The sequence below is a fragment of the Taudactylus pleione genome, unplaced genomic scaffold (genome assembly GCF_031769625.1).
Source record: "Taudactylus pleione unplaced genomic scaffold, aTauple2 ptg000103l, whole genome shotgun sequence".
Classification (NCBI taxonomy): Eukaryota; Metazoa; Chordata; class Amphibia; order Anura; family Myobatrachidae; genus Taudactylus; species Taudactylus pleione.
Window position 1 is genome coordinate 541,688 of NW_028284505.1, and position 21,807 is coordinate 563,494.

The window sequence follows — 21,807 nt, forward strand, 5'->3', positions numbered from 1 at the left end:
GGTAAGTGTTCTCTGCTCTGTGCTGTATAGTTATAGAGAGGGTAAGTGTTCTCTGCTCTGTGTTGTATAGTTACAGAGAGGGTAAGTGTTCCCTGCTCTGTGTTGCATAGTTATAGAGAGGGTAAGTGTTCTCTGCTCTGTGCTGCATAGTTATAGAGGGTAAGTGTTCTCTGCTCTGTGCTGCATAGTTATAGAGAGGGTAAGTGTTCTCTGCTCTGTGCTGCATAGTTATAGAGAGGGTAAGTGTTCTCTGCTCTGTGCTGTATAGTCATAGAGAGGGTAAGTGTTCTCTGCTCTGTGCTGCATAGTTATAGAGAGGGTAAGTGTTCTCTGCTCTGCATAGTCATAGAGAGGGTAAGTGTTCTCTGTGCTGCATAGTCATAGAGAGGGTAAGTGTTCTCTGCTCTGTGCTGCAAAGTTATAGAGAGGGTAAGTGTTCTCTGGTCTGTGCTGTATAGTTATAGAGAGGGTAAGTGTTCTCTGCTCTGTGCTGCATAGTTATAGAGAGTGTAAGTGTTCTCTGCTCTGTGCTGCATAGCTATAGAGAGGGTAAGTGTTCTCTGCTCTGTGCTGTATTGTTATAGAGAGGGTAAGTGTTCTCTTCTCTGTGCTGCATAGTTATGGAGAGGGTAAGTGTTCTCTGCTCTGTGCTGTATTGTTATAGAGAGGGTAAGTGTTCTCTTCTCTGTGCTGCATAGTTGTAGAGAGGGTTAGTGTTCTCTGCTCTGTGCTGCATAGTTATAGAGAGGGTAAGTGTTCTCTGCTCTGTGCTGCATAGTTATAGAGAGGGTAAGTGTTCTCTGCTATGTGCTGTATAGTTATAGAGAGGGTAAGTGTTCTCTGCTCTGTGCTGCATAGTCATAGAGAGGGTAAGTGTTCTCTGCTTTGTGCTGTATAGTTATAGAGAGGGTAAGTGTTCTCTGCTCTGTGCTGCATAGTTATAGAGAGGGTAAGTGTTCTCTGCTCTGTGCTGCATAGTCATAGAGAGGGTAAGTGTTCTCTGCTCTGTGCTGCATAGTCATAGAGAGGGTAAGTGTTCTCTACTCTGTGCTGCATAGTCATAGAGAGGGTAAGTGTTCTCTGCTCTGTGCTGCATAGTCATAAAGAGGGTAAGTGTTCTCTGCTCTGTGCTGTATAGTCATAGAGAGGGTAAGTGTTTTCTGCTCTGTGCTGCAAAGTTATAGAGAGGGTAAGAGTTCTCTGCTCTGTGCTGTATAGTTATAGAGAGGGTAAGTGTTCTCTGTACTGCATAGTTATAGAGAGGGTAAGTGTTCTCTGTGCTGCATAGTTATAGAGAGGGTAAGTGTTCTCTGTGCTGCATAGTTATAGAGAGGGTAAGTGTTCTCTGTGCTGCATAGTTATAGAGAGGGTAAGTGTTCTCTGCTCTGTGTTGTATAGTTATAGAGAGGGTAAGTGTTCTCTGCTCTGTGTTGTATAGTTATAGAGAGGGTAAGTGTTCTCTGCTCTGTGCTGCATAGTTATAGAGAGGGTAATTGTTCTCTGCTCTGTGCTGCATAGTTATAGAGAGGGTAAGTGTTCTCTGGTCTGTGCTGCATAGTTATAGAGAGGGTAAGTGTTCTCTGTGCTGTGTAGTCATAGAGAGGGTAAGTGTTCTCTGCTCTGTGCTGCATAGTCATAGAGAGGGTAAGTGTTCTTTGCTCTGTGCTGCATAGTTATAGAGAGGGTAAGTGTTCTCTGCTCTGTGCTTTATAGTTATAGAGTGGGTAAGTGTTCTCTGCTCTGTGCTGTATAGTTATAGAGAAGGTAAGTGTTCTCTGTACTGCATAGTTACAGAGAGGGTAAGTGTTCTCTGCTCTGTGCTGCATAGTTATAGAGAGGGTAGGTGTTCTCTGGTCTGTGCTGCATATTTATAGAGAGGGTAAGTGTTCTCTGCTCTGTGCTGTATAGTTATAGAGAGGGTAAGTGTTCTCTGCTCTGTGCTGCATAGTTATAGAGAGGGTAAGTGTTCTCTGCTCTCTGCTGCATAGTTATAGAGAGGGTAAGTGTTCTCTGCTCTGCATAGTCATAGAGAGGGTAAGTGTTCTCTGGTCTGTGCTGCATAGTTATAGAGAGGGTAAGTGTTCTCTGCTCCGTGCTGTATAGTTATAGAGAGGGTAAGTGTTCTCTGTACTGCATAGTTATAGAGAGGGTAAGTGTTCTCTGCTCTGTGCTGCATAGTTATAGAGAGGGTAAGTGTTCTCTGCTCTGTGCTGCATAGTTATAGAGAGGGTAAGTGTTCTCTGCTCTGTGCTGCATAGTCATAGAGAGGGTAAGTGTTCTCTGCTCTGTGCTGCATAGTCATAGAGAGGGTAAGTGTTCTCTGCTTTGTGCTGTATAGTTATAGAGAGGGTAAGTGTTCTCTGCTGTGTGCTGTATAGTCATAGAGAGGGTAAGTGTTCTCTGCTCTGTGCTGCATAGTTATAGAGAGGGTAAGTGTTCTCTGCTCTGTGCTGCATAGTCATAGAGAGGGTAAGTGTTCTCTGCTCTGTGCTGCATAGTTATAGAGAGGGTAAGTGTTCTCTGCTCTGTGCTGCATAGTCATAGAGAGGGTAAGTGTTCTCTGCTCTGTGCTGCATAGTCATAGAGAGGGTAAGTGTTCTCTGCTTTGTGCTGTATAGTTATAGAGAGGGTAAGTGTTCTCTGCTCTGTGCTGCATAGTTATAGAGAGGGTAAGTGTTCTCTGCTCTGTGCTGCATAGTCATAGAGAGGGTAAGTGTTCTCTGCTCTGCATAGTCATAGAGAGGGTAAGTGTTCTCTGTGCTGTATAGTTATAGAGAGGGTAAGTGTTCTCTGCTCTGTGCTGCATAGTCATAGAGAGGGTAAGTGTTCTTTGCTCTGTGCTGCATAGTTATAGAGAGGGTAAGTGTTCTCTGCTCTGTGCTGTGTAGTTATAGAGAGGGTAAGTGTTCTCTGCTCTGTGCTGTATAGTTATAGAGAGGGTAAGTGTTCTCTGTACTGCATAGTTATAGAGAGGGTAAGTGTTCTCTGCTCTGTGCTGCATAGTTATAGAGAGGGTAAGTGTTCTCTGCTCTGTGCTGTATAGTTATAGAGAGGGTAAGTGTTCTCTGCTCTGTGCTGTATAGTTATAGAGAGGGTAAGTGTTCTCTGCTCTGTGCTGTATAGTTATAGAGAGGGTAAGTGTTCTCTGGTCTGTGTTGTATAGTTACAGAGAGGGTAAGTGTTCCCTGCTCTGTGTTGCATAGTTATAGAGAGGGTAAGTGTTCTCTGCTCTGTGCTGCATAGTTATAGAGGGTAAGTGTTCTCTGCTCTGTGCTGCATAGTTATAGAGAGGGTAAGTGTTCTCTGCTCTGTGCTGCATAGTTATAGAAAGGGTAAGTGTTCTCTGCTCTGTGCTGTATAGTCATAGAGAGGGTAAGTGTTCTCTGCTCTGTGCTGCATAGTTATAGAGAGGGTAAGTGTTCTCTGCTCTGCATAGTCATAGAGAGGGTAAGTGTTCTCTGTGCTGCATAGTCATAGAGAGGGTAAGTGTTCTCTGCTCTGTGCTGCAAAGTTATAGAAAGGGTAAGTGTTCTCTGGTCTGTGCTGTATAGTTATAGAGAGGGTAAGTGTTCTCTGCTCTGTGCTGCATAGTTATAGAGAGTGTAAGTGTTCTCTGCTCTGTGCTGCATAGCTATAGAGAGGGTAAGTGTTCTCTGCTCTGTGCTGTATTGTTATAGAGAGGGTAAGTGTTCTCTTCTCTGTGCTGCATAGTTATGGAGAGGGTAAGTGTTCTCTGCTCTGTGCTGTATTGTTATAGAGAGGGTAAGTGTTCTCTGCTCTGTGCTGCATAGTTATAGAGAGGGTAAGTGTTCTCTTCTCTGTGCTGCATAGTTATAGAGAGGGTTAGTGTTCTCTGCTCTGTGCTGCATAGTTATAGAGAGGGTAAGTGTTCTCTGCTCTGTGCTGCATAGTTATAGAGAGGGTAAGTGTTCTCTGCTATGTGCTGTATAGTTATAGAGAGGGTAAGTGTTCTCTGCTCTGTGCTGCATAGTCATAGAGAGGGTAAGTGTTCTCTGCTCTGTGCTGCATAGTTATAGAGAGGGTAAGTGTTCTCTGCTCTGTGCTGCATAGTCATAGAGAGGGTAAGTGTTCTCTGCTCTGTGCTGCATAGTCATAGAGAGGGTAAGTGTTCTCTACTCTGTGCTGCATAGTCATAGAGAGGGTAAGTGTTCTCTACTCTGTGCTGTATAGTCATAGAGAGGGTAAGTGTTCTCTGCTCTGTGCTGCAAAGTTATAGAGAGGGTAAGAGTTCTCTGCTCTGTGCTGTATAGTTATAGAGAGGGTAAGTGTTCTCTGTACTGCATAGTTATAGAGAGGGTAAGTGTTCTCTGTGCTGCATAGTTATAGAGAGGGTAAGTGTTCTCTGTGCTGCATAGTTATAGAGAGGGTAAGTGTTCTCTGTGCTGCATAGTTATAGAGAGGGTAAGTGTTCTCTGCTCTGTGTTGTATAGTTATAGAGAGGGTAAGTGTTCTCTGCTCTGTGTTGTATAGTTATAGAGAGGGTAAGTGTTCTCTGCTCTGTGCTGCATAGTTATAGAGAGGGTAATTGTTCTCTGCTCTGTGCTGCATAGTTATAGAGAGGGTAAGTGTTCTCTGCTGTGTGCTGTATAGTTATAGAGAGGGTAAGTGTTCTCTGCTCTGTGCTGCATAGTTATAGAGAGGGTAAGTGTTCTCTGCTCTGTGCTGCATAGTTATAGAGAGGGTAAGTGTTCTCTGCTCTGTGCTGCATAGTTATAGAGAGGGTAAGTGTTCTCTGCTCTGTGCTGCATAGTTATAGAGAGGGTAAGTGTTCTCTGCTCTGTGTTGCATAGTTATAGAGAGGGTAAGTGTTCTTAGCTCTGTGCTGCATAGTCATAGAGAGGGTAAGTGTTCTCTGCTCTGTGCTGCATAGTTATAGAGAGGGTAAGTGTTCTCTGCTCTGTGCTGCATAGTTATAGAGAGGGTAAGTGTTCTCTGCTCTGTGCTGCATAGTTATAGAGAGGGTAAGTGTTCTCTGCTCTGTGCTGCATAGCCATAGAGAGGGTAAGTGTTCTCTGCTCTGCATAGTCATAGAGAGGGTAAGTGTTCTCTGTACTGCATAGTCATACAGAGGGTAAGTGTTCTCTGTGCTGCATAGTTATAGAGAGGGTAAGTGTTCTCTGCTCTGTGCTGCATAGTTATAGAGAGGGTAAGAGTTCTCTGCTCTGTGCTGTATAGTTATAGAGAGGGTAAGTGTTCTCTGTGCTGCATAGTTATAGGGAGGGTAAGTGTTCTCTGTGCTGCATAGTCATAGAGAGGGTAAGTGTTCTCTGTGCTGCATAGTTATAGAGAGGGTAAGTGTTCTCTGCTCTGCATAGTCATAGAGAGGGTAAGTGTTCTCTGTGCTGCATAGTTATAGAGAGGGTAAGTGTTCTCTGCTCTGTGCTGCATAGTTATAGAGAGGGTAAGTATTCTCTGCTCTGTGCTGCATAGTTATAGAGAGGGTAAGTGTTCTCTGCTCTGTGCTGCATAGTTATAGAGAGGGTAAGTGTTCTTTACTCTGTGCTGCATAGTCATAGAGAGGGTAAGTGTTTTCTGCTCTGTGCTGCATAGTTATAGAGAGGGTAAGTGTTCTCTGCTCTGTGCTGCATAGTTATAGAGAGGGTAAGTGTGCTCTGCTCTGTGCTGTATAGTTATAGAGAGGGTAAGTGTTCTCTGCTCTGTGCTGCATAGTTATAGAGAGGGTAAGTGTTCTCTGCTCTGTGCTGTATAGTTATAGAGAGGGTAAGTGTTCTCTGCTCTGTGCTGCATAGTTATAGAGAGGGTAAGTGTTCTCTGCTCTGTGCTGTATAGTCATAGAGAGGGTAAGTGTTCTCTGCTCTGTGCTGCATAGTTATAGAGAGGGTAAGTGTTCTTTGCTCTGTGCTGCATAGTCATAGAGAGGGTAAGTGTTCTCTGCTCTGTGCTGCATAGTTATAGAGAGGGTAAGTGTTCTCTGCTCTGTGCTGCATAGTCATAGAGAGGGTAAGTGTTCTCTGCTCTGCATAGTCATAGAGAGGGTAAGTGTTCTCTGTACTGCATAGTCATAGAGAGGGTAAGTGTTCTCTGTGCTGCATAGTTATAGAGAGGGTAAGTGTTCTCTGTGCTGCATAGTTATAAAGAGGAAGAAAACTCCAATGGTACCAGACAATCATTGTGACCCAATATAGGTTGACACTAAAGGAGAACTCAACCTTCTAGCCGGCACTGAGGTGCCCTAACACACACGGCAGGAGATCTGCAATGTGCTGTAATTATATAAATGTGCTCAATGCAGAGAAATTACCTTAACTGATTGTTTCCAAAGATGATGATGATAATAATAATAAATAATTCTCCGAAAGCGAAGAACTCCTTTAAAAATACAATTTTGACTCATCTTTAGCTAACTGGCATGGTGGCACCTCCTGTATTCTGGCATCTTTCCCTGCCTCTCATGCGTTGATCTATTCCTGGGCACCGGGTGCATGGATTTTCTTCATGTGCGGTGCCATGTCTGAGACCAGCTAAGCTGATGGTAAATGGAATAAACCTGTATTATCGCTCCCTATGCTGGTTCCCTATACTCGCCCCATCAGGAGGTCGCTATATGCATGCTAATATGTGATAACGTGATAGGGAAAGTGGCTATGCAATTGCAGTCATTAGCATATTTTCGCAGCTGACCTGCATTCGTAATCACAGCCGTGATCGCAATAGCAATGTTCATCCTGACTTATGGGAAGTTGGGTATTATGGGCCTGATTCAGAGCCGGACGCTATTTGCGCTCGCTCGTTCAGAAAAAGGGGCCGGATATTTAAACAGAGCGCTCGCTCTTTGCGGTCTGTTGACGCCTCTATGTCTGAACTAGCGAACGAAACATGCGCTCGCTATTTTTTAAAAAACGCCCCCTGGCCGCTCGCATAATACGTCATTTCCGCTATTTATTAGATAATCGAGTACATCGAAAGGCTTATGAACTGCTCGCCGTGCTTGTGGTAGCATTTTCCTACCGCAATCATGCGAGCAGTTCAGGCTAAAAGACAACCAAGTGACGTGGTCGATGACGCTGCTTTGTTAATTATGCACACCCTTAAAACGCCCGTTTTGACCGTTTGACATGCCTACGTTCGCATCTCCACTCCCTGTTTTCAAGCACCTTCCCCTGTTACCACCCACATACGCCTCCTCCTGTCACTCAAATTAGCAGGCATTCGCTATTTTGCGAGCACACAATTTCCGACCGCAATGATTGGTTCGCGCATGCGTATTACAACCCTTACGCATGCGCAGTTGTGCGAACGTCGCTCGGAGCGAACGAGCGGCCGATTGCGAGCGGCTCTGAATCAGGCCCTATGTCTCTGGTCACTACGGTGCTTCCAGTGGGTGCAATAATTCAAGGGTATTTTAGAATGATGGGAGGAAGAGTCAGTGAAGTGGGATATACTGTACACATTAATCAATGTGGCAGGCTATAAGAAGCAGCTTTGTAAATACATTTTTCCCTTGATTTGTGTTCTGAGCAGAGAGGCTTTGGAAAACTACTCTGAGCTTTGTGTGCACTGTTACATCCTCACCCCTCCTTCTCATGCCATTGCTTTCACATGACATACTGAGAGCTGTGAGTCTGTGTAGCAGCCAGACAATGGGCCATATACAGGGTGCGCACAGTGTCGATTCAGCACGCACGCAAGTCCCCTCATGTGTCCGAGTTGTACTGCGCATGCGTCCCTGTGGTTACCAGCGAGAGCCGCAGCACATATTTGGAAGCAGTTTCAGTGGGCGTTTTTGGGTGGTAGCGGGGAGGCTTGCCAGATGCTGGCGTGTCGCAGGTCAGCGCCTGCGCTTTTAGATGCAGTTGCACTGACACAGTCGGTCATGTTCAGATCTGCACCACCATAGGACTGGCGCAATGTTCGATGCGTCTGATGGTGTGTCTCAATACGCACAGCCGCTGCAGCCGGTGGGCGACTCTGTACGAATACTATCGACTGTGGCATTTGTATAAAGATGTAGTCGCGCTGCGGCAAATGACGCAGTCACGGCTGCAAAAACATGCACCTGTGAATGAGGCCCGATGTGTTTTGATCCTGCTCTGTACACTGTGATACACTTCTATATTAAAAAACATAATTAGGTGCATTTGGGCCAAATGAAGCGCTGTGTTGCTTACACATTGCTCTCCGTTTGCAGGTGACGACTTCTGTGTGGTATACAAACATTGCACTGTGAACACTTCTCACTAAAGATCTCTATATAATGGTGCATACACACGATCAGATTTTTCCTTCAGATATGAACGATAACGATTTAAAAATCGTCGTTCATATCTGAAGGAAAATCGTTCATATCTGACATGCCTGAACGATGGACGATCAACGATGCGCGTTCCCGTTTGTCAGATAACGATATCTGACATCTGATGGGTTTGCAGTCAGACTTGGACGATTCCATTCATTTTAATGCAGTCAAAAATCGTTCAATCGTTCAAATCGTTCAATCGTTCAGTCGTTCATCTGACAAATCTGACAAATCTGTAATGGAGCGTACACACGGTCAGATTTGTCAGACTTGTCAGATTTGTCAGATGAACGACTGAACGACTAAACGATTTGAACGATTTGACCAAAGTTTTGAACGATTGAACGATTTTTGACTGCATTAAAATGAATGGAATCGTCCAAGTCTGACTGCAAACCCATCAGATGTCAGATATCGTTATCTGACAAACGGGAACGCGCATCGTTGATCGTCCATCGTTCAGGCATGTCAGATATGAACGATTTTCCTTCAGATATGAACGACTGAACGATTTTTAAATCGTTATCGTCCATATCTGAAGAAAAAATCTGATCGTGTGTATGCACCATAAGAGGTTGAGCCAAAAATGATCCGCACTCCAGTTATAATCAAAGTTCTGTTGGTCGCTGGTCGCTGTCTCCCCAGTCACTGCTTTGCAGGTTTGATCGTGTTAAATCAGTTAATTTGCGACTGCAGTGCAAAAAAATGGCTGCCCCACTTGTGATTTGCACGAATGGCGAGCAGCGTGCGTTTTTACTTGGTCTGAGGGTGTGTCTGGTGCTGATATTTATCAAAGGCTTTGTGCACAGTATGGAGAAAGTGTTTTGATGCGAAGAAGTGTGTATGAATGGACAGAGAAGTTCCAAGAAGGTCGCACAAGTGTCAGCCATGAAGAACGAGCCGGACGCCCATCCACATCCACGTCTGATGAGAACATTGAGCGCGCACGTGAACTGATGCTGTTGGATAGACGAGTGACAGTGGGTTTATGTTGCAAATCATTTTCAAATCAGCCATGGACCGATACGCTAAGGAAAGTGAAAGTTTCTTAAACAGAATCATTACTGGTGACGAGACATGGATTCATCACTACAAGCCTGAGAGTAAACAGCTGAGTATGGAATGGAAACATCCTCGGTCGCCGACCAAAAAAAATTGTTCAAAAATCAAACATCAGCTGGAAAATTGATGCTCACAGTTTTCTGGGATTCTCAAGGCCCAGTATTGTAACATTATCGGGAAAAAGGTTCAACAATCAACAGTGCTCGTTACAGTGAGAGGCTCATTGAAGAACTGAAGCCTAGAATTCAAACAAAACCCAGAGGATTGCTATCCAAGGATGTTGTGTTGGTGCATGAGAATGCATTGTCCGTATACCGCTGACACTCTCCAAAACTTTGATTTGAAGTGTTAAAGCATCCTCCCTATAGTCCTGATCTTGCCCCATCGGACTATCACCTGTTTGGTCCCCTGAAAGAAGCCTAAAGAGGATGACGATTTACGTCTGATGAAGAGGTGAAGACAGCGGTGCATTCATGGCTCGCAGCTCAGCCTAAAACATTTTTGAATGAGGGAATACGAAAGCTTGTTGACAGATGGACAAAGGGTCTCATTCAGACCCGCTCGCAAGTGCTGGGTCGATGTAGAGGCCCTGCGCACGCGCAAGCCCCGGAGCGAGAGAGAAATTCTCTCGCTCCTGGGCTCACTACAAAAAGGGGCGGCTGTCGATGGTGATCGACAGCTCGCACCGTTTTGTAGGCGGGGTGGCTGGCCAAACGGAGGCGTTCCCGAAGGAGCGCCTGCCGTTTGGGGGGGCGGCCCCACTAACATCACTCGTGATGTCAGTGGTGAGCTTCCGGCTCTATTAGAGCCGAAAGCTCACTTAGGCTTGCGGCAGACGAGACCCTACCACAAGGGTCTCATCGCAAGCCCCAATGGTCGCGATGGTCTTGACCATCGCGAACATCAACCTGGCTGTTCGCTAAAGCTGTGGGTGGGCACCCACAGCTTAGCGAGCGGCCAGGAGGCCGGTTCATTACAGAGAAGCGGCCGCCCTCATTCAGAGCGAGCGCTCGCATCTTGCGAGCGGCTCTGCATGAGGTCCAAAGTGTACTGAAAAGCAGGGAGATTATGTTGAAAAATAATGTATTTGACTTTTCTGCAAATTGATTCAAATAAATTCTACAGCCAGAGTGCGGATCATTTTTGACCCACCCTCGTACAAAATGTATCTAACCGTCGTTGGGTAATTAGAGACCATATGAAACTGCTGTCGATAAGGATGTGCTAATCCTAAAATGTGTAAAATGAAGTATATTAGAGGTTATTTTTAGTTCTGCAACATTTCGCAGCAGCGCGCTCAGAAGTCACTGTTTTTCCACCTCACATACAGCACTTAGCATAAAAAGTTACCACTTCTATACTGTAAGTCATTCGCTGCTGGCATCAGCCTTATGAACAGTGTAAGTGACAGAGGGAGAGTGATGTCAGTTTATCTGCTTGGTACATTGCAATCACTTAATGACATTGCCTGGCAATGTATATGCCGCCTCTCCACCAAACAGTCTGTGCCTCGTGCTGCATCCTGCCCGTACTGAGTAACGTAATAAAGACCCAAACCTGCAGTGCCGCATTTCTGCTTTAATATAGGTTCATCCCTATCTGCACCATCATCCTTATTACACCCATAATAAATTACACCACCGAGTATTCGTATGGCCACAGGATTATTGCTTTCCAATTTTAACCTTAAGGGGAGGGGTGTACTCACCAACCGAGAGTTTCTAAAGAGTATATATGCCAGTGCCGGGCCAAGTGGCCACCAAGTCCCGAAATTAACCCCAGGTATACCGTACAGTAACAGCTTTTCGCAATGACCGGTAGTAAGCCCCTTAGCCACAAAACAGTTTTAATTTATTAGATATATATATATTAGTAGTTCACATAATGCTGTACAATGCAAACGTCTTATTGGTATAGTTTAATAACCATTTGGGTGCTAAATGGATGTAGCTGGGTGCCAGTGGGTCACTGTCAGTTACCGTAAGCTTGCCATGCCATTCTGGAACAGAATTGTGGTTTATCCGGAGGTACTGTAAGCGAATGCAAAGGTGCGGCCAGTTCAGCTGGATGGCGCTGGTGCAAATCCGTACTCATAGTAACTACAGCTGATCTCATTAGCAGATGTACTCAGTGGGTCTCATTCAGACCTGCTCGCAAGCGGGTCGATGTTGAGGCCCTGCGCACGCGCAGCGGCCACACTGCGCGTGCGCAAGCCCCGGAGCGAGAGAGAAACTGTCTCGCTCCGGGGCTCACTACAAAAGGGGCGGCTGTCGATGGCTCACTACAAAAGGAATGCCTGCCGTTTGGGGGCGGCCCCACTGACATCACTTGTGATGTCAGTGGTGAGCTTCCGGCTCTATTAGAGCCGAAAGCTCACTGGGGCTTGCGGCAGACGAGTCCCTACCACAAGGGTCTTGTCGCAAGCCCCCCGATGGTCGCGATGGACTTGACCATCGCGACCATCAACCTGGCCGGTCGCTAAAGCTGTGGGTGGTCACCCACAGCTTAGCGAGCGGCCAGGAAGCCGGCTCATTTTAAAGATGCGGCTGCCCTCATAGAGAGCGAGCACTCACATTTTACGTGCGGCTCTGAATGAGGTCCTGAATGCCAACTGTGGGCCTCATTTAACAACGAAGTTTAATACCAGTGGCATTTTTCGTTTAGTATCGCAGTGATACAAACGAAAATGCCACTACTGTTTATCAATACTCCGGCGAGGTCCAGCGAAGTCCTCCTGTCAACGAGGTCCTCCGCTCAGCTGCTGGCAGCCTAACACTGCCACCGTCGGGCTACTGTGTAATGCGCATGCACGAGGGTCCTTGTGCATGTGCATGGCACTTTAACCCGACGGGGACCCAGTAGGGTTAGGTCTAAAGTGAAGTGGTTTACAGGACTTCTGACATCACAACCATGTGACTAGCGACAACAGGGGGAGGAGCAACGTTCAGAACAGGGGGCCAAAAGCATACCCTTATGGGCTCGCTTTGCTCGCTACGCTTCAGGCATGGTGGCTCATTTTGCTCGCCACAGGTTTATATTCCCCCTCTATGCCCACGTGAATAGTAGAAGTGGTAGTTGACCGGCCCTGCCATAGCGATCAAATGGTTGCGATGTCAGATGTCACTTTGCCAAGTTGGATCTAGCAACAACCGACCTGGCCAGTGTCTGAAAGGCTTTGCTGAAGCCGGTAAGGCAGCGCATAGTCCCCATTGCCAGCAATGGCGACCACATCACTCTCGCCATCTAAAGATGGCGAGAGCGATGCGGTGACATATGGCGATAATTTTAGATTACCGCTGTTTGTTGCATAAAGACCTATAAGCCCTTTAGCGAGCGCTTAAGGAGTTATGCAGCATTGATCAATGGGGCCCTGGATAGGGACGGAAGTCAGCGACATTTCCAAGCAGCAAAGCGTTCGCAGTTGTGGCCGCTTTGTACGCGGCTCAGAATTAGGCCCCTATAGGTATTAGGTATACTATAATCAATTGGTAAATTATCCCATGGTTAAAATGATTTCTATCTCTCATTCTTCTTTCTTATACAGTAATCGGACATCTCTGCGAATGTCACTAGGTGATGGCTTTACCTGTGTGCGAGGACTAGTTGTGTCTTATTTCTTTGTGTTAGTAAATAATAGTTACATTTAGTAATTCTCCTCATTCTGTATATTATGGAGTTAAATCTTGGTTCTCTGGCTAAATGCATTCCCCGAACCTTTTGCTGTTCTTTGTGGTTGAAGTGAATTGTCAGGAATTATTTAGGACTGGGAAATGCTGCTTTCACCTTGTGATAAGATCTAATCGCTTTACTCCACATCCTGGCTGATATCGGCTCCGTGGCGGGTTCTCGACGGAATCAAACCCCAGCCTGACAGCCCTCGTTCTCTCTGCCGTTACAAAGCACGGTTTTAATATTTAATAACGCTGCATGTTAAGTTTTTTTGTGACACTTCCTATTTCTTGCCTGAGGGCAATTAATGCGAAACTGCGAATGAAAGTTGGAAGATGTGCGCAGCAGAAGCTTCGGCTGAGAGACGAGCTGTCAGGGAGCGGAGAACGTGAGGGAGTCTGGTTTTATTAAAAGCTCTGCTGTGAAATATCCCTGAATGTCACAGAACAGCTATTATAGTGCTGTGCACATTGGGAGGCGCCTGTCACTTCCTGAAGCTGGTATGTTGGGCATGTGATTGGCATATTATACCATAGCTTATTCAAGTGTATCCAGCACTTCCCAAGCACTGGGTGCCCCCCACCGGAGACATATCCCATGCCATGTCTGGTGCGTGTGCAGAGACTTGTTAGTGCCTGGGGGCCCAGGTGCTGCTACCCTCCAACCAAAACCACACACCTTATCCGTATGATTTTTCAGAAGATGGCATAGGAGATAGTAACAACCTTAGCACTGTGCTAGAACAGATTCTATCACCTGCACTATTTTACCCAATACGTCACAAGATGCAGGGTGTGCAGTACGGGACCCCCATATACGGGACCCACACACCCTGCACCCATTATAGATATGCCACTTTGTGTGTGGCACCCGTTCCCTGCTGTTCTGCTATCAGTAGCATTCTGGACAGTCCTCCCAGGGACATTGCACCTCAAATTAGGGATGCCAATCGACCGTTATCAAACATTGATGGTTTACTCCCGATGGTTGATTTTTTTTCGCCATCGATGGTTCTCTACTAACGATGGCAGAATAGAACCCAATGCTCTTTAAAAAAAACATTTGTTGGCATGGAGCGTAGCCCCAACAACCCCCCCCCCGGCAAGCCACTAAGCCCCACCACCTATTCTAGTTGGCCCGCAGGCGCAGTCCTCCATGCCCCCTAACAGCGATGGCCATCACCTGGTGCAAGCCATCGATGGTTCACTGTAGAACTGTGGAGCACGGCCCCCCTGCAGTACAGAGTATATCAGGAGATGAGTGATGTATCAGTGAGGCATAGTTACCTACGTTTAATAATCTCTTCCCGGGAGAAGCCCGGGTAAGAGAAGCAGCAGGGGTCCGATGGGGGCGGGGCCTAACGATTCATGTCATTAAGCCCCGCCCCCTCATGGCAAAACTGCCGCGTTTGGGTACAGTTTACATGGGAGCGGGGCCATATGCTGTGATTCATGCAGAATCACATCTTAAGCCCCGCCCCCTTCACGGAGACCCGCGATCGCTGCGGGTATTCTCCTCATTCTGCCCACTTCACTAGGAAGTGGGCAGAATGCAGGGGGAAATGCCTACCCTTCCGGGGGTGCGGGGGGTTACCCGAAAAATCGTGAGCCTCCCGCGGAAACCGGGAGGGTAGGCATGTATGCAGTGAGGACAGGGCTGCATGTGTCAAGGGCAATGACATGATGTGAGGAGGGGATTGGAGGCAGCAGGAAGCCACAGACTGAGAGTTATATAGTGGGATGAGTAGGGTCCCCAGCAGCACAGAGTATATCAGGAGATGAGTGATGTGTTAGCGAGGACAGGGCTGCATATGACAGGGGTAGTGACATGATGTGAGGAGGAGAATGGAGTCAGCAGGGTGCCACAGACTAAGGGGGTCTATTTACTATGCCTTGTGGAGAAAAAGTAAACTGAGATAAAGGACCAGCCAATCAGCTCCTAACTGCCATTTCACAGGCTGTGTTTGTAGAGTGACAGTTAGAAGCTGGTTGGTTGGTAATTTATCTCCGTTTAATTATCGCCATCCAAGGCTTAGTAAATAGACCCCTGCGAGTTATATAGTGGGTGGAGCAGGGTCCCCCAGCAGCACAGAGTAGTGATATTAGGTACTGTCTCAATGATACTGTGATGCATTTGTGTGTGTTACAGAAATATATATATTTATTTGGAAGCACTTTAGAGGCTATTTAATTTGGACAGAATAGGCTGTAGGTGTGCAAGTTAAATTAATAATTAAAAACAGGAAAAGTATCTAATTAAATTAAAATCCTAAAATGATGTTTTTATGCCGTAATTTCATATTTCATAAAATAAACCCTTTTCAGCAATAATTGTTTTGACTGTGTAACCATTACTTAGATCTACTTACTGTACATGACGATGAATTCTCTCTGTGGCTCTAATATACGTTTTACTCCTTGTATCCAGACACTGTACAGATGTCGTCTGCTGCATCATATTCGTAGTGGTGATCCTGGGCTACATCGCGCTGGGCATTGTAGGTAAGTGATGGTGAATGTCGCAATCATATACTGTATATACATATGTGTGTGTGTACGTTTGTAATGCAAATGTCTAACTGTGTGTTACATATTTTGTCTACAGGTTATTATTACGTACAATTAGCTCCTAACTGTCATTATTCAAACTCAGCCTGTAACATGACAGTTAGGAGCTGATTGGCTGGTGCTTATCTTTCTCCATTTTATCTCTCCCCAAGGCTTAGTGAATACACCCCATAGTTATTAATATAATTCCGGCATGTGCTGTCAGTCGCTCATCAACGCTTCCTGTTATACTATGTTAGATGTCGCAGTAGCCATTAATGCTTGCCATCACTGGCTAATTACAAAACATGCCGCAATGCCCAGATGCCACGTCTTGTGCCTCCATGCCGTGTCATTTGCAGCCAGATCACAGCAGGCAGCCTCCATCTGGGCACACAGGTGATTCTGCTAAGCCTTGGACACCGCCTGCCCATTGGCGCAGTGCGTCTGTAGTAATTGCAATTTAATAAGCGTTTTATGAACGATTTCTGCAGCAATTTGCCACAGGACATATTTTAAGTCAAATAGAAAATGCTTTACAGCTCTTCCCGTAAGGGTCATTTATGAAAGCGCAGGACAAATTTCCACAATTACGGAGGAAGTCGAAAATGATTTGTGGGTCAAGATGGCGTCATCTGCGATAGGGACAGTTTGCACTGACTAAAGGGCAGTGGCCTAACTAGGGTCTTTGGTGCCCAGGGCAAGATGAAAAATGAACCCCCACCACACTTTGTCTGTGCGTTCAAAAATACCCAGTGGGTGTAGTCACTGAACAATGGGGGCATGTCAACATGACATGCCCCCATTGTTTCTTGTCACTCTGGGAACATTCCAAACAAGAAAAAAGACCATGTAGCGCTAATAGACTAGGCTCATGAAAAATACAATATATAGTACCAATGTTAAATAACAATGTAATGATCAAAATGTGTTTAGCAGCAAAGACAAAAAATGTGCTTGTGGTAGCACAAATAAACACCTGAATTTCAGGTGTATCCAGAAATAAAAATGTGAAAGATCTCTGCGCTTATTTAAACTGCAAGAAGATTGATATAAATGAACTGACAATCAACACAATATTAAATAAGTATCTTTACTAATAATATTATTTTAAATTGACCGGTCAAATATATAACACATTAAAAGCATCAATATAAGAAAAACTTAGCAATAGTTTAATTTGTTAAATACAATATCCTGTTTATAACGGAAACAAGTTGCTGAGAGAGGTGAATCCCAAAAATACAAAAAAAGTATGTAAATGGTGGCTAAATGTATATAGCTCTCATAAGTAATATCAGTAGAATGAATACAACATTCAGTTCACAGGGGTAATGATCTATATGAGTTCACACTGAACGTGTGTTCCTGATGCAATGATCTCACCAAAAGTGCTGGCCATAAAAACCTGCTCCGTAGGGCTGAGTATCCTGGAGGACATCTGATATAAAGCTCCGTTAGGACAGATATATTTTTGTGTCCATATCCAAGTAAGTGAAAACGTGTACGGGTCGGAGGAGGCTTTGTCAACGGAGAGACAGTGTAGCAGCGGCTCACCTAGCGGTGCGGTGATGATGATCCAGTGCGTCTTAATCCCAGCCTCCACTCCGACTTCCAGCGCGAGTCCTCCGGGGTTGCTTGGTGACACGTCCCAGCTGCTATACGACAGGAGTGTATTATGGAGATGTCCCGATCTGTCCTGGATAAGATCACTGACGCGTTTCGCTCCACAATTCTGGAGCTTTATCAAAGTTTAAATAACTCTGGGAACATTCCTTTCCTTTACGTATGCACCTTAATGCCCCCAGTAGTAGTGCCCCTTATGCAGTGCCCTTTATGCAGTACCCCCAGTAGTAGTGCCCCTTATGCAGTGCCCTTTATGCAGTGCCCCCAGTAGTAGTGCCCCTTATGCAGTGCCCCCAGTAGTAGTGTCCCTTATGCAGTGCCCCCAGTAGTAGTGCCCTTTATGCAGTGCCCCCAGTAGTAGTGCCCTTTATGCAGTGCTCCAGTAGTAGTGCCCTTTATGCAGTGCTCCAGTAGTAGTGCCCTTTATGCAGTGCCCCCAGTAGCAGTGCCCTTTATGCAGTGCCCCCAGTAGCAGTGCCCTTTATGCAGTGCTCCAGTAGTAATGCCCTTTATGCAGTGCCCCCAGTAGTAGTGCCCCTTATGCAGTGCCCCCAGTAGTAGTGTCCCTTATGCAGTGCCCCCAGTAGTAGTGCCCTTTATGCAGTGCCCCCAGTAGTAGTGCCCCTTATGCAGTGCTCCAGTAGTAGTGCCCTTTATGCAGTGCTCCAGTAGTAGTGCCCTTTATGCAGTGCCCCCAGTAGTAGTGCCCTTTATGCAGTGCTCCAGTAGTAGTGCCCTTTATGCAGTGCTCCAGTAGTAGTGCCCTTTATGCAGTGCTCCAGTAGTAATGCCCTTTATGCAGTTCCCCCAGTAGCAGTGCCCTTTATGCAGTGCCCCCAGTAGTAGTGCCCCTTATGCAGTGCCCCCAGTAGTAGTGTCCCTTATGCAGTGCCTCCAGTAGTAGTGCCCTTTATGCAGTGCCTCTAGTAGTACCCCTTATCCAGTGCCCCCAGTAGTAGTGCCCTTTATGCAGTGCCCCAGTAGTAGTGCCCCTTATGCAGTGCCTCCAGTAGTAGTGCCCTTTATGCAGTGCCTCCAGTAGTACCCCTTATGCAGTGCCCTCAGTAGTAGTGCCCTTTATGCAGTGCCTCCAGTAGTGCCCCTTATGCAGTGCCCCCAGTAGTAGCGGCCTTTATGCAGTGCCTCCAGTAGTACCCCTTATGCAGTGCCCACAATAGTAGTGCCCTTTATGCAGTGCCCCCAGTAGTGTTCCCTTTACAGTGCCCCTTATGCGGCCATAGGTTTCTATGGGGGATGCGATGCTGACAAATTTACCATCTTCCGGAATGTGATGCATTGCAGAGATTATCTGCCGCAGCTAGTTATGATGTGATGTGTAGTCTATGGGCTACACATCACATCATTAGCTGGGAGAGGTTCCCCCAAGACCCACCACAGCAATGGCGGCCATACATGTGCAGCGGCCCCCGGCATCTCCCCGGACACATCACAGGGACGGGCTCCTTTCAGAGCCCCTGTCCCTGTGTGTGCCGGATGAATCTACCGGGCGCTATGATCGCATATTGCAATGCGATCACGAGCGGTAATGTTACGCCCAGATCGCACTGCAAATGCGATCATTCATAAATGGGGTCCTATATCTGACGCCCCTCTGTCTCCGTTTTTCACCATGTTGAACAGTGGGACAAGTAGTTAATGGCAGCAGCAATTCTGCACACAGCAGTGGGGGTTCCAACACCCAGACTCTGGGATAGTCACGGGCTTACTGCACACGGTAATTACATAGGTCTGGTGCTTCACCCAAAATCTATGCCTCAGTGCACGTTAGCTATGGGGAATACCTTAACTAGGGAGCGAAAGTCCTGTGGTAAGTCCCACGGCTAATTTATTTTCCCCTTAATAATAATAATAATAATAATAATAATAATAATAACTAGGGAGCTAAAGTCCTGTGGTAAGTTCCACGGCTAATTTATTTTCCCCTTAATAATAATAACTAGGGAGCTAACGTCCTGTGGTAAGTCCCACGGCTAATTTATTTTCCCCTTAATAATAATAATAATAATAATAATGACTAGGGAGCTAACGTCCTGTGGTAAGTTCCACGGCTAATTTATTTTCCCCTTAATAATAATAACTAGGGAGCTAACGTCCTGTGGTAAGTCCCACGGCTAATTTATTTTCCCCAAAATAATAATAATAATAATAATAATAATGACTAGGGAGCTAAAGTCCTGTGGTAAGTCCCATGGCTAATTTATTTTCCCCTTATTAATAATAATAATGATAATAATAATAATAATAACTAGGGAGCTAAAGTCTTGTGGTAAGTCCCACGGCTAATTTATTTTCCCCTTAATAATAATAATAATAATAATAATAATAACTAGGGAGCTAACGTCCTGTGGTAAGTCCCACGGCTAATTTATTTTCCCCATAATAATAATAATAATAATAATAATGATAATAATAATAATAATGTCCCACGGCTAATTAATTTTCCCCTTAACAATAATAATAATGATAATAATAAAGCAGAGAAAAGTGATTCTTTTCTGGATGAAACATGCATCAGGTCCGCAGACAAATTAAATAAATAAATAAAAATATATATATGTGTACTATAAAGATCGGACCTAAGGCTAGATAGTAGTAAGAGTATACATTTGCCTGCTGATATTATGGGAACCTATGTACATATTTATTATCTACTTACCTACTTGGGCTCAGCAGAAGAACCAGCAGTATTACATAGTACATTGATAACGCCGGTCATGTCCCTTAATAGAACTCCTGCGACATAACACATCCTCCCTGTTCCATCTAATAAAAGCAATGTTACCTATGTGTCACATAAATATGATTTAAGAAGACAGCAAGCGATGGAGGTGACAAAGAGCTGTTATTTCATTAGGAGGAACAGAATAAGTCTCAGCACTTCCTCCCCTTGTCACCACATTTACATGGTGTCTCTGAGCCACATATATTACACCCACAACAATGAATGTGAGCAGCGGGGCTGCTGTTTATGGTGTCACCCCTGCAGCCTGTGCCCACCGCCTGAATTATACAGATAATAAAATGTGTTCAACAAGTTTCCCATTTACTCAGATTTCAGTGAAACTTTCTCCAAACTAATAGAATCTTCACCATAGTCTGAGCCCCTGAGAGATTGCCGATAGCGGCGTCGCTGGTCTGATATTCTCAGGAACGGCGTGAGCCCCAGCTCTGTTTATTCAGTATAGAATCTTCTCCTTAAAAAAAGAAAAAATGGCTGAGCATTGACTCTAAGGTTTCGACCTATAAAAATACTTTGTATCTTATTTAAATGAGCAAGAATACAATTCATTGTTGAAATTGAGAAGCCTGTCTTGCGCTTACCAATGGATGCAGAGCCTTTTTCATTTTCAAGCCCCCCTCCAAGGAGAAGATAAATTGAGTTCTAGTGAAAGGAATGGCATGGGGCCCATGTGTGCGCTGGCGGCATCCCGGGCACCGGTCTGCTAACTACATCCCGAGCCAAATAACCATTACACTGTAATTTGGAAAGTAGAATAAATAAAATGGAATTGCAACCAGAACATAGATGTGCAATGGTTAGACCTGACTGTCCCCAATACTTCTCTATTTCCTCTCCTCAGATCCAGCCCTATCCCCCATGCCTCTCTGTGGTCTCTCCTCAGATCCAACCCTATCCCCCATGCATCTCTGTGGCCTCTCCTCAGATCCAGCCCTATCCCCCATGCCTCTCTGTGGCCTCTCCTCAGATCCAGCCCTATCGCCCATGCCTCTCTGTAGCCTCGCCTCAGATCCATCCCTATCGCCCATGCCTCTCTGTGACCTCTCCTCAGACCCAGCACTATCGCCCATGCTCCTCTGTGGCCTCTCCTCAGATCCAGCCCTATCGCCCATGCCTCTCTGTAGCCTCGCCTCAGATCCATCCCTATCGCCCATGCCTCTCTGTGACCTCTCCTCAGACCCAGCACTATCGCCAGTGCCTCTCTGTGGCCTCTCCTCAGACCCAGCCCTATCCCCCATCCCTCTCTGTGGCCTCTCCTCAATTCCAGCCCTATCCCCCATGCCTCTCTGTGGCCTCCACTTAATTCCAGCCCTATCCCCAATGCCTCTATGTGGCCTCTCCTCAAATCCAGCCCTATCCCTCCAATGCTAAGGTTTAATTCCTGCCCCCAATACATCTCTGTCCACTTTGGGTCACTTTCTTACCATATTTACAGCTGTGTTTTTTCCTTTCAGCCTGGATTCATGGAGACCCCAGGAAGATTGTGTACGCAACAGACAGCTATGGGCAATTTTGTGGCCAAAAGGGGACTGCGAATGAGTAAGTCCTACAGTAATTGGTATTAAAGGGAAAACATCAGCTAGGTAATAAATGTCACCTTTATCTTACAGTTATGATAACTCCTGTGTTGTCTGTAGATGCTGTCATTTGATCAGGGACGGATTAAGGGCCACATGGGCCTGGGGCTGACCATTTTAAAGGGCCTATATTGAGAAAGGGTGGAGCTGTGGCCAGCGCTGTGTGGGTGTGTGTTCACCGCAACACTATCCGTCCCTCTTTCTCCTTAAATACATACAAATAGAAAGCTTGCATAGTTTTGTGAGAAACTAGAAGTACAATTTTAATATTTATGATGATGGACCTAT

General features: G+C 45.8%; 1 protein-coding gene across 5 annotated transcripts in view; it reads left to right on the top strand.

The window, feature by feature from the left end:
• SLC44A5 (solute carrier family 44 member 5) overlaps positions 1-21,807 on the top strand; it is a 233,355-nt gene that overhangs the window by 120,990 nt on the left and 90,558 nt on the right. For all 5 annotated transcript variants that reach the window (XM_088470760.1, XM_088470761.1, XM_088470764.1 and 2 more), the window contains exons 3-4: positions 15,437-15,510; positions 21,397-21,481. In XM_088470760.1, coding sequence (XP_088326886.1) covers positions 15,437-15,510; positions 21,397-21,481 — 159 coding nt within the window. The remainder of the gene's footprint in view (positions 1-15,436; positions 15,511-21,396; positions 21,482-21,807) is intronic.